Source organism: Talpa europaea, assembly GCF_964194135.1.
Source record: "Talpa europaea genome assembly, chromosome: 12".
Taxonomy (NCBI): domain Eukaryota; kingdom Metazoa; phylum Chordata; class Mammalia; order Eulipotyphla; family Talpidae; genus Talpa; species Talpa europaea.
Genome location: NC_140079.1, coordinates 94,214,022 through 94,228,417, shown reverse-complemented (window position 1 = coordinate 94,228,417; position 14,396 = coordinate 94,214,022). Strand labels below are relative to the sequence as shown.

Here is a 14,396-nt window from a genome sequence, read left to right as displayed (position 1 = left end):
GAAGACTTCCCCACCCCCTTGCCCCCTCCTCCTTCTGGGTCACTGAACAGGCTTTGCTTCAAAGACAGGTCATGCATTGATTAATACTGCCTGGAACATCGGTGAGCGCAGGCTTTGCGACTATGGTACGCTACAGAGGATGATGCCAGGGACGTGGCCTGATGGCCATCACACCGCTTCCTTCTAGCCGAGTTCTTACCAGCTTCCTTTGCAGGAAACACCATTATATTTCATAATAATGAAGAAAAATTTGGTAAAATATATTAAGGATTCTTTAAAACAAATGCCAGAAGTAGTTGTTTTTGAGTAGTTGTGGAGGGTGAAGAGGGGAGGAGGGAGAAAAATTACAGCTCAAAGCTGTGTTTAATGTAAAAGAAACAAAATATGGAAGACACCCAAGGGTGAAGTGGCTTCTGGGGGTTTCCATTAAAGGCTGTGTTTTTTGAGCCCACTTTTGTGTGCAGAATCAGACAGTGTTTTCCCATCCTAACTCTACTTTCAAACGAGTGTCAAAGCTTGGTTACAGGTGCAAAGGAAAAGTTGGCTGCCAATTTTACTCTATTTTTGGGTTGCTTTTTGGCTGGGCTTTCCACAGGGTCCTTGCTGAGCAGGGACTCTGCGGGTTCTGAGGCGGGGCAGGGCAGCTCTGGGGCGGCTGCTGGGCCGGAAGGTGAGCTGGCATCAGAGGGCGGGTGCTCTTTCTTTATCGGCGCTGGGATTCCAACGTTCTCTCCTTGGTTCAAGATCATAATTTCTGTAAGCACAGAAAAGCAACAGGTTCATTTCTATGACCTGTGAGAAGTACTGGTTCTTTCATATTTTCTTAAAAAAAAGAATAACCTTACCCCCTTCAGCTGTTAAAAAGATGCCATTTTACACAACATGGGTGGAACTGGACGCAAAGGAAAATAAGCCAGAAGGAGAAAGACAAACAGTGGGTGATGTCACCCATAGGTGGGTATAAAGCAGCAAGGCACAAGCAAAACCAAGCCCAGACACACCCCTGGAATCCCACTGCACGGGGTGGGGACGGTGGACTGTGGTCAAGAACTATTGAGGCTTTGGTGGTGGGCACGGCAGGGCACACACCACTCAAGAGGTGTGGACCTGTACCCCTAAATTACATACAGTGTTGTACACCAACGTTACCTCAACGATAAGTTCTCTGAAAACGCGGATGGAAATCGGTAGCGCCCTAAGCGTCACACCTGTGCACATCCGCTGCGTGGCCAAGAGTGTGTGTCTCCTAAGCCCCAGCCTTACTGAGCTTTGGAGATCTCCCTTCTGGCATCACTCTATGGGCAGTGACTTAAAAAAAAAATATTTCCCCCTTTGGATGCTCTTTCCCACATTCATTCTGTCAGGTAGTTAAGGGCCCAGGAGCCACATGTGACTTGAAGACGTTCAGCTCAGGGGGGCCTGCGTGGCTGGGAGCCCCTGGCCCCAGGGGGAGACAGCAGGGAGGACTCCGGAGCTAAAATTATCCTGGACACCCCTGGAGTCCCACACAGCCCGGCTTCCTGCTGTGTCTACAGGCTGCTGCTCCTCCGGCTGGGCCTCGGTCAGCGGCTGCTGTGTGCAGGGCTGTGCTGCTGGAAGGAGGAGGGTCACAACACCCACTGTGTCTGTGAGGGGCTCTTGCTCCCAAGGTACAGAGAAGGTGAGGGTGACAGAGGGGCGCAGAGCCCCAGCTCTCTCCTCAGACTGATGCTGGCCGAGGAGAATGGCAGCAACTGCCCACGCCTTCCCAATTCATCTTTCAGGCCACACGCATGAGGCTGACCTCACATCCACAAAGCTGACAGCAGGAGAGTTGGTATCAGTCTCCCGCCAACTCCAGCTCCACATCTGGGGTAACACCCCCACCTCCGCCCTGCTTTCATCGCAGCTAGTCGCAGTGTCACGTATTTGTCGCCCCATTTCCTACTTTCCAGATAAACAGTCTGGCTCTCTCAGGGGCAGCAGTGCCAAACGCTGCTGGAGCAGACAGGAAGGCAGAGTCCCCGGTGCCCCGCTGGACAGCCGTGCCAGCTGCGTGGGGCAGGCTGACCACAACAGATGGCGAGGACGAGGGCAGGCGGGCCGTGGGCCATCCTCTCGGAGGCTGACGGCAGAAAGACAAGAGGCCTGTGTTCAAATTCTGGCTCCACCACTTCTGAGTCAAGCAGCCCCCGGCTGGGCTTCATCTCCAGTCACCCGGCCTGCAGAACCCTGGTGAGAACTGAATGTGACTGAGTCTGTCAACTCTGAGCACCACGTCGGGCGCCCAGGGAGAGCCACGCAGAGCCCGCAGAGTCGGTGCCCCGCAGTCTGCTCCCCCGGAGTCTGCTCAGGTCACTTCCCAGAGTCCAGGGGCTCGAGACAGATGCCCAGCTCCTCCTGCTCATACCTTCATGAAGCCCTAGAACTTTTTGGAGTCATTCAACTCTGGGCCAGACCAAAGGCGACCAGTGTTTGGTGGCAGGTGTGCCACCTTCAAAGATGTGGGAGCTCGGGCCCGGGGCTCCCTGCACACTCCTGCGTGGCTTCTCCACAACCCAGTCACATCACCCCTCTGGACCCACCATCTTCCCCTGCTTGACTGTCCCCAGGTTGCCCTAGGCTGTGAACCCAACTCTGCAGGAACCCTGATAGGACCAGAGGACCCTGAGTAATCAGCACAGATAATTTTGTTTCCAAAAAGGTACAGCTTTTCCCCACTGCCATCAAGCATTTCATACACTGGCATCGCGGTTTCCCTCTTAACCCCAGAGTGACACCCCCACACCACCAGTGCATCCTACCTGAAGGCCCTTGAGGGTGTTCCTCAAACTGGATGAGATCAGCAGACTGGAGGATGACAGGGTCTGGCCTCAGCTGCGGGGACGGCAGGCACGAGGGGACGGGCGCGCACAGGAGGTCGACAGGGGAGTCGTTGTTCAGGTGGAGGAGCTCCTGCTCCGCTGGAAGGGGCCCTGGACGGGGGGCAGGCACGGCTGCTCAGGGCGGCAGTCTGCCGTGGTCTGTGCCTGAGGCTGCCCTGCCAAGCCTTAACGGTGAAAATAGTCGAGAAATACCCCACACGTTTTTTAAAAAACAAAGGTCTGCCCCCGGTCCTCCAAGTCTGCCCTGTCTTTGGCGAGTCCAGTCTGAGAGTCCAAGAATCTTGCGGAGAAGGCCATTTAGTGAACATCCCTGGGCCCTGCTCTTCGCCCCCCACCCTTGATGTCTAGACAAAGACTCACGGTCTCTCCCGCCGCCCAGCCCCCCACCCGGGGGGCCCGCTTACCATTGCATTCCACTCCAAGTTTGAGTTCTGAGGCTGGGTGGGCTTCGGGCACCTCCAGGAGACGCTGGGCGGCCGAGGGCCTGTTTTCATGATTGGCAGGGGAAAGACCGAGCGAACTCAACCGACCTGGAGGACACAGAGCAGCCGTCAGAGGGAGGCGTCAGAGAGAGAAGCAGGGTGTCTGCAGCAGGGCGGGGCGGGGCGCTTACTTACTTTTCATGTCATTTTTTAACACTACAATTCTCTTCTGACCATGTCCTTTTATCCAGACCACCTGCACACAAGACATACTACTGGTTAAGCAGTGGAAAAGGGGGGAAATAAGCCCTAAAATGCGGGAAGGACCTGACTTGCCGTGCCTGCCTTACACACGCTGGAATTTAGAAACTGCATTAACGCCAAGGAAAACGCTTCTGCCTACTTTCTTTAGCTTTTCAAGGAGAACCAGCTGGCAGGAATAGGCTCCTTTATAAAAATCTCCATAGTCTAAAAATGCTGAGACTCAGGTTTAAAAATATTCTTTAAGGTTCTTAAAAACACCATCTCCCAGCACCAGTGCTGGTGCATACATGAAAATAGCTCTCACGTGAGAGTCCTTGCCATTTCCCCAGAAACTCAGCTCCCCCTAAAGGAATAGAGCTCCCACTCCCTCAAACCACATCTGTTACCCCAATCCTAAAACCATGTCCTCCACTTAACATGCCGCTCTCTGCCTCCTCAGCCAAGGAGGATAGGTGGCAGTGGCCCCAACCTGCATCTGTCACCCAGTCCCGGCCAGCAGCTCCGGAGCCTTTTTCCCACACACACACACGTCCTCCACTGCTTCCTGTTCTGCTCCAGCGTGCTCAAGCCCTCAGAGCTCACCCAGGCCGCTCCCACGGCCGGGGTCCCCACCAGCAACCCCACGCCCCCACTTCCTCCCACTCTACTGTGGACAGCAGTCACTGCGGGGCTTCTCACAGGCAAAAATGGAGGTGCATAGCCCCCCCCCCCCCCGAGGAGCACTTCTCTGCTGGGCCTCAGCGAGGCTTTAGGGCCCCTGCGCTCCACTGCTCCTTCCCCCCTGCATCTGCCCAGGCTGTCCTCTCCTCAGTTAATGTGCATACATCCTGACCCCACCAAAACCCTGGGGCCCTGGCCTTCCTCGGGCACCACTGACACTGCACTGACCACACTGAGTGGGCACCTGCTGGGGGTCCTCACTCTCCACTGCAGGCACCTTGCTGAGGCAGGGTCTGGACCTCCTCACCTGGCACAGAGGGACCTCATAAAGGTTTGTAGGATGAGAGATGCCAAGGCTTTGATTTGATGCCAGCAGCATGCTCACAATGACTCCATGTTGCCTTCCCGGCAGCACTTGGAGACTGTTGCATGTAAGCCATGCCTCTCCAGGAAGACACTCTCCAAGAAGCTCAGAAAGACACCTACCTGTGGGATTGCTCCTAAGAGCTCCTCCACACTACTGAAGCCGTATGTCTTAGGTTGCAGGGCTTCTCCAACATACTTCGTATAGGCCATGGAAAATTCATGAAGGAAAAGTTGCTGGTAGTGGTAAGTGTGGAGTAAAGACCGCACATTCTTGGCAAATACATAAAGACTTGTGAGCTTCACACACTCCTCTGTCTTATCATTAGTAAACACCTGATCCAAGAGAAAACACGGCATCAGAAACTGCCAGAGTGGCCCTTCCTGCCCACCGGAAGTGAAGGCCTTCAGCTGAGCATGAACTTGAAAATCAACCTGAAAGCGGGTAATAAGCCAAGGAGAAGGATAGAGTCCTTCAAGCACCTCCTCTAGAAGGCTATGTAGTCTTGGGCAAGTTTTAGTTTTACTTGCAAATCTAAGAGGGTAGAGGTCAAAAGCAATAATGTGTCATAAAAAAGGGGGTAGTTGGAGTCTGGTGTCACCAACAAAGGAGGCACCGAACAGGGAACGCAACCCCCAGATGCAAGAAGACATGGCCAATAAGGGGGGAAAGAACTTTTGTCCTCTAGTAAGCTAAGCAAACTCCTTCACCAAGCCCTCTCAGGGTCTTTAATATGCATTAAGCATCTCTCGGAGCAGAGGTAATTCCAGCCTTCACTGGCAGGGAAGTCTTTTGTCCTGGAACCACTACCACTGCCTAGAACTAGTGCTCGTGTAATATACCAGAGTTTAGAAAATGTTGACTTTGATGTTCAGAAGAAAACCAGAGCCAGACATTTTTTTTTTCCAGGAACTACTACAACAGGGCTAAAGCAGTAACCTTAGTATAGGGCTAGGAGATATCCTGGATACAACAAGAGAAAAGCAGGGCTTTGTAGCCAAGGGGGACACCCACTGCTAACTGACACCCTAAGTCTGGAAGAAGACTCAAGCTAAAGTTTGGTCAAGGAGAGAGTTCTTGTCACTGTCTTGTATTGACTCAATGACATATCACTCTTGTACACTGCTAGATTTTATTCATTCATACAGATTCTACTGAGAGTCATTTTCTTCTGGGAGGACTTGTAATATTGATGTTATTATGGCTTCATAAAATGAAGTGGTGAGCTCTGTATTTTCTTCTTTTTAAGTGGTCTAGAATGCTTTTTAAGAAGCTGGTGTTATCTGTTTTTTAAAAGTTAGTTAAACCCAGTTGTCTACCCATCAGGTCCTGGTGCTCTCTTCACTGGTAAAATTCCAATGACTTTTAATGTCTTTTTTGTGGTAACTCATCTAACAACTTATAACTTCTTGAATCAATTCTGATAGTTTTCCTTAGGACCGTTTCTATTTCTAGTTTTGTCTTGTGATTCTTCTAGCCTTGAAGGGTCATTTTTGGAAGTCTCCCAAGGCAACCAGCCAGTGACCTCCCTTTCTGACCTTTATCTGACAAGTCACGTGAAGTCACCACATAAGCCATCAAGTTCAGAAAGCGGTACTGGCTACAAAATCCAATCTGGTGCAGAAGAGAAGACCATGTCCATGAAACAGGAGGCCAGAGCTTTGCACTGGCTCGTTGTGCATCTGGGCAGGTGCCTGCACCACTCTGAGTCTTGGCCTGTGCATCTATAAAATGACCGATTGGCCCCTTGCAGCTCGACACCCTCTCATTAGACTGCTAAGTAATCCAGAAATACCCCACGAAACGGTTTTCATTGCCAAGCTTCTTTAGAACGTCAGCACTCATACCTCAACTAAGTAGGGGAGACTCTTCAGAAGTTCAGTCAAGGTCATGAATCCATATTCACAAGGGTTGAGAGGAGTACTGTGGGTCGTCTCATAATGTCTCTTGAGTTCGTCAACAGGAAGACAGGTGGTTCCTTCCCAAGACATCAGCAACACCAGCAACTGGGCAGTGAGGGAGCGCAGAGACTTCCGGTTGATCAGCTGAATCTGTTTGCCAGATTCCAAATCAGCCACCTGAAAAAAACAAGTATTCACACTTTCCGAATGCAGGAGACAAACAGCTTAGCTAGTTTCATTTGGGCTAATGAGACAAACAGAGAAAAGCTCTAATTCTTTTTCTTAAACTGAAGTGAGTGTGTCTGTTTTTACCTTCTTGGGGACACCATATCTACATGACAGGTGGGAATTGGGTAGAAATTGCTCAGCCCGTCTTGCTGGCCCCCATCCAGAAACTTCCCGGGTACCATCCCCTCTTGGGGCTCCTGCCCCCTCAGCACCCTGGCCCCCTCGTCCCTTCTTGCCTTTGTGCATCTGTCCTCTCCCTCCCATAGCTGCTTGTCAGTAACTCCCAAACATTCCCAAAGAACCACCATCCAAACCTCCCCTGTCCCCTCAGGCCCGCAGTCTCCAATGGCTGCCCTCCTGCTCTCCTCCTTCATAAGGAAACCGCAAGACTCCCTGTTGCCATTTTCTTGACGCCTTCTCTGCACTCCTCAGCCCACTCCAGCGAGGCTTCCATCCTCGTATTTCTACTGGCCCTGCTCTGGCCAGCAACACCAAGCACCTCAGTCAGCCAAGTCCAAAGGGCACAACAGTCCCTGGTTCCCGTGCCCTCAGTGGCACAATGCTGCTGGCCGTTTTTCCCCCTTGGCCTTGGATGTTCTCTGCTCCCAGTGCTCTCCTTCCTCCCTGGCAGCTCTGTCCCTGCCTCTGGTCAAGGTTGTTCCTACTCTAACCAACCAGCACACAAACACCCCATCCAGACCTGTGGCCAGGCAGCCACCACTTTCTCTGTTCCACTTTCCATTTCTTCCTCCTTCTGGTGAGTTTTCTTGGCCCTGTGGTATTGGCAACCTAGAAACTGCCCAGCTGCTCTGTGTAGGAGGCGTACGAGAGGCCGCTCCGCCCAGGGTGGGAAGGGAGAAGGAGTCACTGTCTTCAAACCAGTGTTACCAGCACTAAAGGCAGTTCTGAGACCAGCTCAGTCCTAAATAGACATGAGTCAGAGTTTGGAAGGAAAAAGAGATCTATGATTAAAGTTTCCCCAAAACTTGAGAGTCAAAGATCTGTCTAGAAGGATCCAGCTTCAAGTCAGCAGTCTTGCAATGGACGCACCTGAGAATAAACACCCTACTTTAAAAGTAAACTCTTTGTTTCAAAGAGTTGAACAATGATGTTGAAGTTCAAAAAGACACTATTTCAGCTGGGCCAGAAAGACCAGAAATCTAAACTGCCAGCCCTCCTCCTCTGCTTTTATCTAGCAGGATATTTGTGATATACAGGCCAGCTGTGAGGCAGGACAAGGTGTAAATACAGAAATGGCAGCACCCGTGTAAACAACCCGAGGGGGCCTGTGCCCCTGCAAGTTTTACTAGTCCAGGAAAAAAGATCTCTTTACCTTTACCACATGGCAGAGTTTCTGTGTTAAAGCCGAAACTGAACTGACATCATAGTCTTGGAGACGAAACGTGTAGCCAAAAGTTTTAGCATATTCTGTGAGTAGGTCTGTCATCATAAGGCTGTTATCTTTTTGGGACCGAAGGAGTTTAACAAACTGGGCAGCTAGAGCTTTGAATCGTTCTACCTCCGTCAGAGTAAGGATTTTTTCTTCTCCACATTCCAATACCTTGGAAAACACACAAGGAGAGAAAAGAGAGATTGAACAAGTTATTACTGTTCATGGAATTAAATGATATAAAAATGTGAATAGCTCAGAAGTATGTATTTCCGTGTTCTTTAATTGACTAAAGTCAATTTTACCAGATTAAAAAATTCTAGAAGTTTGGATACACAATAATGCAAATATTTTTAGCATTACTGAACTGCACCCTTAAAAATAGTTAAGTAGATAGAGGTCAATACAGTAATATTAGTAAAATTAACCAGAGAAAACTGGTGTAACTGAGCAACAGCTTGACAGCAACCATCTGCCCCAGCTCTTGTGCTCACCCCACCTCCAACCTCAAGAGACTCAAAAACTGTGGAGCTGATCATACGTTTGAACAGCAGAACGCTAATGAGACTATTCAGTTTAAGAAATCAAGCTATTAAATTCTTTTTCAATAATTGGCCTTAAAACAAGGTGGAAGAATGATTTTTTTAATGAAAGGAAAAAAGGCATCGTTTTCTAAAAATATTAGTAGGCCAATAACATAGCTTCCCTGACCAGAGACTGTCAAATTTTTGTCCTATTACGTGATCATCTACTTCTCAGGAAAATAGGCCTGAAAATAAAAGAATTTCCCCCACATACTGTTAAGAAAAATGGAACTAGAATTTCTTAACTTACTTGTAAAATTTCAGGTATGGCTTCAAAAAGTTCAAGTAGTTTGGTAAACCCATAGTACGCGAGTTTGCACTGCCGGCCGAAGTGGTGATGGTAGGAGGGGATGAACTTGTGAAAGGGCATGCGGAAGTGGGGTTGGTGCCTCAGCAAATCAACAACATCCTTGGAGAACTGCTTTGTCCTTTCTATTTCGTCCTGAGTACGTTCTTTAGAGACACAAAAATAAATCACAATCTTTTCCTACCCACGAGTGTCAACATTCTTGCGCACAGCTCACAAGAAGTGCCTTCCAAACACACGTGTTCTCCTTTGTGGCTGGTTCGTGACCTTGCTCCAAGGCAGACACTGGGAATTCCCTACATGCGTACACTAGACCCTGAAATGCACACGCATGTAATTTCACCTCACTAGCTGAAAATAATAACTGTGGTCCCTTGCTTCCAAGTCAGACATACAGACATGCAGCGCACTTGAAAAACGTGTACTGCGCCTGAAAAAGTAATCCAGAAATTACTTTCCAAAATCATACTCCTGAATAGTCACCTGCTTTTTGTTTATCCATCTGAACTTCAGTTGAAATTACAAGTAGGAAAAACTACCAGGCATCAAAAGTTTAACAAAAATACAGAGAAGGAAAAGCTTAAGTGTAGATTTTTTGTCTAAACTTTGAAATTATAATAGGTAAAACACTAGTATTACTTATTTTAGCTTTGGAATACTAGGATTTCATAGACACCAGTGTTCTGTGTCCAGAGTAGAGTCTAAGAACCACTAATCAGGAACAGCAGTAGCCCAGGGCAGTGTAGATTTAATTCTATTTATTCTGTCTCCCTGAGAGCCCCTGGAACTACTAAGATGTGAAAGAGAAAATTCATTTCAGGTTTCTTTCCTTCTCAAGTGTACACAGTCAAGTAGCTCAGTTAAAAAGAAGAGACAAGCAGCAGCCTTGATAAGTGACTTCCAGGTGGATAATTACAGCATGAACAGCCAGGCTGGAGGAGGCATTTTAACAAAAAGGCCACGCCTTTTTTCCCTGTAGAGAGAATTCTGAGGAGGCTTCACCTCCTCTCAAGAACCTAGGATCCTTGTGTGGGGGACAGTAGTTTTCTGTGGAATCTCCAGAAACCATGGAGAAGAAGAAAGTGCCTCCCTTGCATGGCTTCAAGTTAACCACTGGGCTAGACAGTTGTCCTCCAGTAAGTGTACCTCAACATACCTCTTTTGGGGATACAGATGACCATTTCGCTATCCTGTTGCGACAAGCAGATGGTCGTGTCTGGGATCTCTGATACGATATCGATCAGCTCACAGACGCCATATTCGGTGACATCCCAGTCCTTTGAGAAACACCTGGATTTTAACCATGGGAATGGGTCAAGAACAAGAAACATCGCTTTTCCAAACAGAAAAAAAAAAAAGCTCAAGAGCAAACTTAGATAATTATTAAAATTGGGGCAAAGAAAAAAAAGCATTCTCAAGTATTTGCTTTCATTTCTTTTCCCCCTTCTCACCAACTCACCAATGATATGCCTGAGAGAATTCTCTCATGATGACCTGCTTGCTGGCTTGGGATTTCAGAAGTTTTAGTAAATCCTGAGTAAAGCGCTTCACCTGAGCCCTGTGGGTGAGGGTCAACAAACGTTTGGAGCCCATTCCAAGGATCTGCAAAGCAAACACTCTGATTATTTACACTCGGGAGGCCTTGGCTGATACTGACGTCCTTGCTGGCGGCGCCTCCTCTCTCCTCTCACTGCCCTCAGATCACAGCTCCCCTTACGTGTGATATCTGCGTTCTGAAACACATACAGACCGACAAAATGTAGACAGTCTACACAAAAACTGCTCCAGGTGTCTGGGCCTGCACTCCCTTTCCCAAAGAGTCACGCGTGAAAGCATGTTATCACTCAGGGAGACCGATTTTATCTCTAAAGTTTTCAGAGCACTTTACAAATGGGAAGCTATTAACCCTGTAAGTTAACAGGGGGAGACTTCTCCACCTCAGTAACTGGTATTCAACACATTTATAGAAAAGGTGATCCACGTTGCCACAGCACCTTCATAACAACAGACAGTTGTAGGCAGGGCTGTGCTAGCGAGGAGGCCAGTCTGTAGGGCTCAGAAGGAAGATACTCCTCAGTGCTCTAAGGAGCTCCGTTAAGCCAGGTACTCAAAGTGTTCTGAACAACTGAGCAGCCACCTTGCTTTCTGCACTCTGAAGGCTTAAGGAGGATACTTTGCTCGAAACTGACTATTTAGGAATTAGGGCACCAGCTATCCTGTTCCTTGGGATGGAGTAGCCAAAGCCACAGAGGAACATTTTTGTCTCTAGACCAATAATCCCTGCGCACTGCTTACCTGCAACACATGAGGCACTGCTTCCAGTAACTCAATCAGCTTGGTATAGCCATAGTCCGACACCCGGCACTGCTTGGCAAAGTGGTGGTGATAGGAAGGGATGAAATTACTGATTGGCATGATGCAGGAGGGCTGACTTTTCAGCAAGTCGATCACTTCTCTGCTGAACTGGATCAGTTGGGGGTTACCTACAGGACTTTTAGAACGCAGAAGCCAAGGGTCTAGATGTGTGGGGAGCAAAACAGGACATGCATGAGACATAAAGCATGACGTCACCAGCTGAAAGAAAGGCAACTGATCTTGGACTCCTCAGTTGAGTTCACTGTGGCCTAGCAGACCATAGCAAACTGCAGCTTTGCCTCTCAGCGCCATACTCTGAGAGCTAGCCCAACTTCTACAAGCTGGCAAATGCTCTCCCACGCTTCCCAAAGTCAAGCAGCCAAGGTAAAGCACAGTTCTCCACAGTGTTAGCTCAGAGCAGAAGTAACAATACATAGGAAGTTTCCACTTATAAACTGGTTCCATCTCAAAGATCCATTTGTAACTTGGTCGTGCGGGACAGACTCTCCCACAGAAATTCAAGTCATGGGATCATCAGGCAGACAGAGCCTCATTAATCCAGAGAGGTGTAAAAACACTGCCCAGGACACTGCTCATGTACAACTAGCAAGACATGAAACTAAGAAACTGGCTTTTGCATTTATCTTAAATGCTCATGTGAGTATGAGAAAGTTTTCATTAGGAAAGTGTGCAGAATGAGAAGGACACCTTCGAAGGGACTAGTGGGCTGTAACCCAGGACAGACAGGAGGGACAGTGCCCGGGCAAACGCTGGAGGAGGCAGGGAGAAGCCTGAGGCAAGAATTTCTCCTCCAGGAGCCGTCCTTCTCAGCAGATTCCCTGTTATCCTTAAACTTTCTTCCTGTTGGAGGGGGAGCACAGGAGAAAGTGTTGGGGCCAAAGAACTGTCCTCAGCTCCCTGTCCACCGGCAGCAGGCTAGACACTTGCCCAGAACTCAGACATCCACCCCCGTCGCGCGCCAACTGTCTGGGTCCTTGTCATTTCAAGTGAAATTTAGTTTCACTTTTATCACAGTCAGAAACACTGACCAAAATGAATTATTTCAAAGGTAAATCTGCATTAAGACAAATGGTCTCTAAACACTTGAGACAATTTTTAAAAGGTCAATTACATGACAAGCCAGTAAGTTCCACAACAGGTAACTAAAGAGATTTATAACTGTGGAAACTGGGGTTTTATATTTTTCGCATAATCGTCACTGGCACTCTGAAAAGGTCTAGTTCAGCCGAAGCTTCAGGACTTGAGATAGCAGTTTTTAAAAGGTCAAAGGTGATGCCATCAGTGGCGCTTCACACTTGGCAAGTAGTGTTGCTGTTTAAGATAAAAGCCGCCAGCCTCCTCACAGCAGATGGTGGCTTAGGAGGGCCAAACAGCTGACACCTACCTGTGTTTGGAGGTGGGGGCTTGTTGTGAATCCATTTCACTACTTTGATGCCGTTCTGTGCAGAGGCGATGTTTACCCCGGGGATGCAGGTGATGACGTGCTCTAAGGGCACACCCCCTCGGTTTTCCTGCATCACTTCCAGCTGGCTGAATTCTGCGGCATAGCAATCTGGAAAGCTGCAGTGGGGGAAGGTTAATGACGATAAGGACAAGCAAAGCACCTGCTAAACAGAAGCCTGTACTTTAATGTACTCATTAAGAAAGCATTTGTTTAAATGCCCAACATCTGGGCTTGAACATTAAAACAAAGGTCCCAGGGCAATCACTGTGGCATCACCCTGTGTGTCTTCTGATGCTACCAGGAATTCCTGGAGAACTTAGCAGTAGACAGGGTTAAAGATGAGGCAACTGGGTTCCAAGCCAGTTATTCATCTGCTGTGACAGACTGATGGCCTTCAGACAACTCAGTCCATGTTGGCCCTGTGTTAAGTCTACCTGTGGCTGCTGGGAAGTGAAATGGATTTTGGAGACGACTCCTCTCTCTTGAATGTTGCAACCTACAGCTAAATGAGGGTGTGTGCTCTCCTATCCTGTGTGCATACTCGTTACAGCACTTGCAACAACCTGACCTCTGGGAAGAATAAACCATCAGTGTTTATTTCTAAAACTGAGCACAAACACACGTTTTCTTTTGAGCTAGCAGTGAGTGGACCTACTCTGACAGGCAGGCTAACATGGTTAGGACGATGGTTCTGCAATACTGGCTGGGGGGACAGGGATGCAGGCAGGGGGCAGACCTTCTAGACAGAACACAGCCAGCATGTCACGATGCTCACCTCAGTAAAGGCACTGTGCCCTCATGCGTCTGCAGCAGGCTATGGACCTGGGGTGCGAATGTCTTCAAAGAGAGAATCACAAATGGGATCTTGTAAGAGTCTGGATCAAATTCGTGTTCACTGCAGGAAAGAGAACAGAAGTTACTGACATTTCTCCAGAGTCTAAAATGTTCGTTTGGTAATTTGGACAGGCACTGAGAGACCTTATACCGAAGGATTATTTCTTGAGGGGACCGTATGGATTACCTGAAGTCCTTATTGGAGCAGTGCTGTCTGCAGATGGGCTCATGGTACTCTAACTCTTCAAATATAATTGGGCTGCAATTTGTCGAAGAGCCCTCATGCGACTGGGAAGATCCCAGGGGGCTCTGCCGGGCCTGGCTGCTGGGCAAGAGACACACCAGTCTTCCATTTCCTTGTTCACGGACGGCAACTGTGTCTGTTAATTTGTACAAATCTGACACATTCAACTTGTGTCCGAACCTAAAAGCAAAGGGAAAAGAGATTCTGACTTTTAGAGAACACTTTGATTATACAGAAACACCTGTCCTGTTTCAAATGAAGGACTATAACCAAGGACAGTTGCTCTGTTCTTAGAAAAACTGGAATAATTCTTTAAAGTCATTCAGTCCTGAACCAGTCATCTTGGACTCACAGGTCACTAGGATTCTGTCTTCCAGAACCTACTCTCTACCCTGAGCAGCTTCTGTAAGTGACTTTACCTAATTCCCATGGGACATCAGCCCTTTCAGCGTGCCTCCCCTTCACCTGCAAATTGTTCTTCAGAAGAGAAGTACCCCATTCCAGCTACCCTCTT

At 48.5% G+C, this 14,396-nt stretch overlaps 1 protein-coding gene across 1 annotated transcript in view; it reads right to left on the bottom strand.

Moving 5' to 3' along the window:
* Positions 1–509: 509 nt before the first annotated feature.
* The window catches only part of MARF1 (meiosis regulator and mRNA stability factor 1), a gene marked incomplete at its 3' end in the record, with an annotated part of 34,294 nt that continues 20,407 nt past the window's right edge, over positions 510–14,396 (bottom strand). The window contains exons 14-27 of the mRNA XM_084251577.1: positions 13,826–14,062; positions 13,580–13,699; positions 12,745–12,920; positions 11,280–11,500; positions 10,444–10,586; positions 10,141–10,274; positions 8,928–9,130; positions 8,037–8,264; positions 6,422–6,652; positions 4,697–4,909; positions 3,482–3,542; positions 3,269–3,394; positions 2,784–2,954; positions 510–754 (exon numbers count right to left, since the gene is read on the bottom strand). Of these exons, the coding sequence (XP_084107703.1) occupies positions 510–754; positions 2,784–2,954; positions 3,269–3,394; positions 3,482–3,542; positions 4,697–4,909; positions 6,422–6,652; positions 8,037–8,264; positions 8,928–9,130; positions 10,141–10,274; positions 10,444–10,586; positions 11,280–11,500; positions 12,745–12,920; positions 13,580–13,699; positions 13,826–14,062 (2,509 nt within the window). The remainder of the gene's footprint in view (positions 755–2,783; positions 2,955–3,268; positions 3,395–3,481; positions 3,543–4,696; positions 4,910–6,421; positions 6,653–8,036; positions 8,265–8,927; positions 9,131–10,140; positions 10,275–10,443; positions 10,587–11,279; positions 11,501–12,744; positions 12,921–13,579; positions 13,700–13,825; positions 14,063–14,396) is intronic.